At 55.8% G+C, this 2,211-nt stretch overlaps 1 protein-coding gene across 1 annotated transcript; it reads left to right on the forward strand.

Annotated features, from left to right (window-relative positions):
• Positions 1-64: 64 nt before the first annotated feature.
• Positions 65-1,192, forward strand: ETH_00030675 (uncharacterized protein; the record flags this gene model as incomplete). Its single annotated transcript, XM_013372823.1, has 1 exon — positions 65-1,192. The coding sequence occupies one exon, from the start codon at positions 65-67 to the stop codon at positions 1,190-1,192; it is 1,128 nt and encodes a 375-aa protein (XP_013228277.1).
• Between the last annotated feature and the right edge of the window lie 1,019 nt (positions 1,193-2,211).

Below are 2,211 nucleotides of genomic sequence, written 5' to 3' on the forward strand. Positions count from 1 at the left end.
AGCAGCAGCAGCAGAAGCAGCAGCAAAGACAGGCTCCTGACACGCAGCGGAGGAGGCCCTGCCGATGCAGCAGCCGCTCATAGAGTCTGGCGACCGCAGCAGCAGCAGCAGCAGCAGCAGCTGGTGCGGCAGCAGCAGCAGCAGCGGGTGCTACGGCAGCAGCAAGGGGAGAGTGGTGTACGCGTCGATGTTCATGGTAGTGTGTTTGCTGCTGTCGCTGCTGCTGCTGCAGCTTTCGTGGGGAGACATGGGGGTGTCTGCTGCAGCAGTGTCTGCTGCTGCAGCAGCAGCAGCAGCAGCAATCCCGCTTTCGCCGCTGCCGGCCTCGCTGCTGCAGCGGGAAGCTGCTGCTGCACTCCGCGGAGAAGCAGAGGGCCGCATGCAAGGCCTCAGGGGTTTTATTCTTTTGGAAATTCCCAATAGTGGTTTGCTGCTGCTGCTGCAGAACAGGAAGAAGCCCAAACAAGCTGTACATACACCCCAGGGCGAGCTTCAGGGTTACCTGCAGCTGCCCGGCGGCCACGCCGACTGGACGGACTTTCCTGCTGCTTTCGCCAGACACAAGCAGCAGCAGCAGCAGCAGGTTTTGCTGCAGCAGCAGCAGCAGCAGGTTGCGCTGCAGCAGCTGCAGCAGGGGGAGCAGCAGCAGCAGCAGGAGCCCCGCTTCGTCACCTTTTGCGGGCACAAGCTGGACCTGCATAGGGCCCGTGCTGCTGCTGCTGCAGCAATTGAGGAGCGCGTGAAGCAGCAGCAGGAGCAGCAGCCGCAGCTGCAGCGGGAGGAGCTGCTGCAGCAGCAGCTGCTGCTGCAGGAGTGGGCTCGTGTTGCTGCTGCTCGAGAGCTGCACGAAGAAACGGGCATAGACCTGCGGCAGCAGCCGGAGCTGCTGCTGCCTCTGGCTCCAATATACGGGAAAAATGCTGCTTCTTTCTTTTTCCTGCTGCAGCTGCCTGCTGCTGCTGCTGCTGCTGCTGCTGCTGCAGCAAGCCAGGCCTCTGCTGCAGGGGGCCCCTACGCAACCCAGGGGCCCCTCAAGGGGGCCCCCCAGGTGCTGCTGCGCATTGACAAAAGAGAACATGTGGGGTTTGTCTTGGAAGCAAATTTGGAAGCAGCAGCAGCAGAAGTGAAGTACCACTCCAAGGGGCGCGGCAGCAGGGCCATTGCCCAGCTGCTGAGTCTGATGGAAAATTAAATAATTCAATTTCCATTTAAATCATTTCTAATTCCAAGTTTACTTTTGTGGACATTGAACTCCAGGGAGGCCGAGCTGTACGTACACCGCAGAGAGAGGGCGGGGCTGGCTGCTGCTGCGCAGGGGCCGCGAAGATGCTGCTGCTGCAGCAGCAGTGGCAGCAGCAGCAGCAGGGGCCACGTTTCGTTTCCGTCTGTTGGCGCACAGCGGCAGCAGCACGAGGTGCTGCAGCGGCAGCAGCAGCGGCAGCAGCAGCGGCAGCAGCAGCAGCTTTTCAATTTTTGAGTGACTCACTTTTGCTCTTGCTTTCTTTATCTTGGACTTCCGAATATCAGGTGTCTGGACAGCTGCCGCAGCTGCTGCACAACTTGAACTGAACCACTTCTTTCAGGTTTCTTGAATCTCCGGAGGGGAATTTCTTTTGAATAAATCTGCAATTGTGAATTTGCATTTTGTGGCCGCTGCTGCTTTTCTGTTTCAAAGAAGACAGCGGAAACCCCTGCTTTCGACCCGCCCAGTGCTGTCTGCACTTCTGCTCAGGGAGAGAAATGCGAATTCCCTGGTGACTTTCGGGGCGTTTCTAGATGGAAACCTCCGACTAAAGGTGTAAAGATGTTTAACTTGGATTCTCATGGGAAAACGCGAAAAGAAAACCTTTGCAGACCAAAAAATTCAAGTGCAAGTGGCCGCAGCGGCCTTGTGCAACTGCAGATTCAGGTGTCGATACACCTGAAACTCGAAAGTGGAAAGCAGCCCGATTAGCACACTTCCAGTATTCCTTTTTCTTCCCTTTTTTCAGAACTTGTTCATTTTTTGTTTATTTATCCGTAGCATCAAAAAGAAAGAGCTTTCCCGGCGATTTAAAACGCCGTTTCCACTTTTTCAGATTCGCCTCTGGACCCTCGCTGCCCAGTTCGCACCTGCGGAGCGCAGCAGCAAAACTGAAATTGAATTCAAGATGCAGGTCAAATGAATGTTCCTTTTGCTGCCGCCTTTCAAATAGGTATTCGTGAAATAAA

Source organism: Eimeria tenella, genomic scaffold (assembly GCF_000499545.2).
Source record: "Eimeria tenella Houghton genomic scaffold, Eth_scaff11, whole genome shotgun sequence".
Classification (NCBI taxonomy): Eukaryota; Apicomplexa; class Conoidasida; order Eucoccidiorida; family Eimeriidae; genus Eimeria; species Eimeria tenella.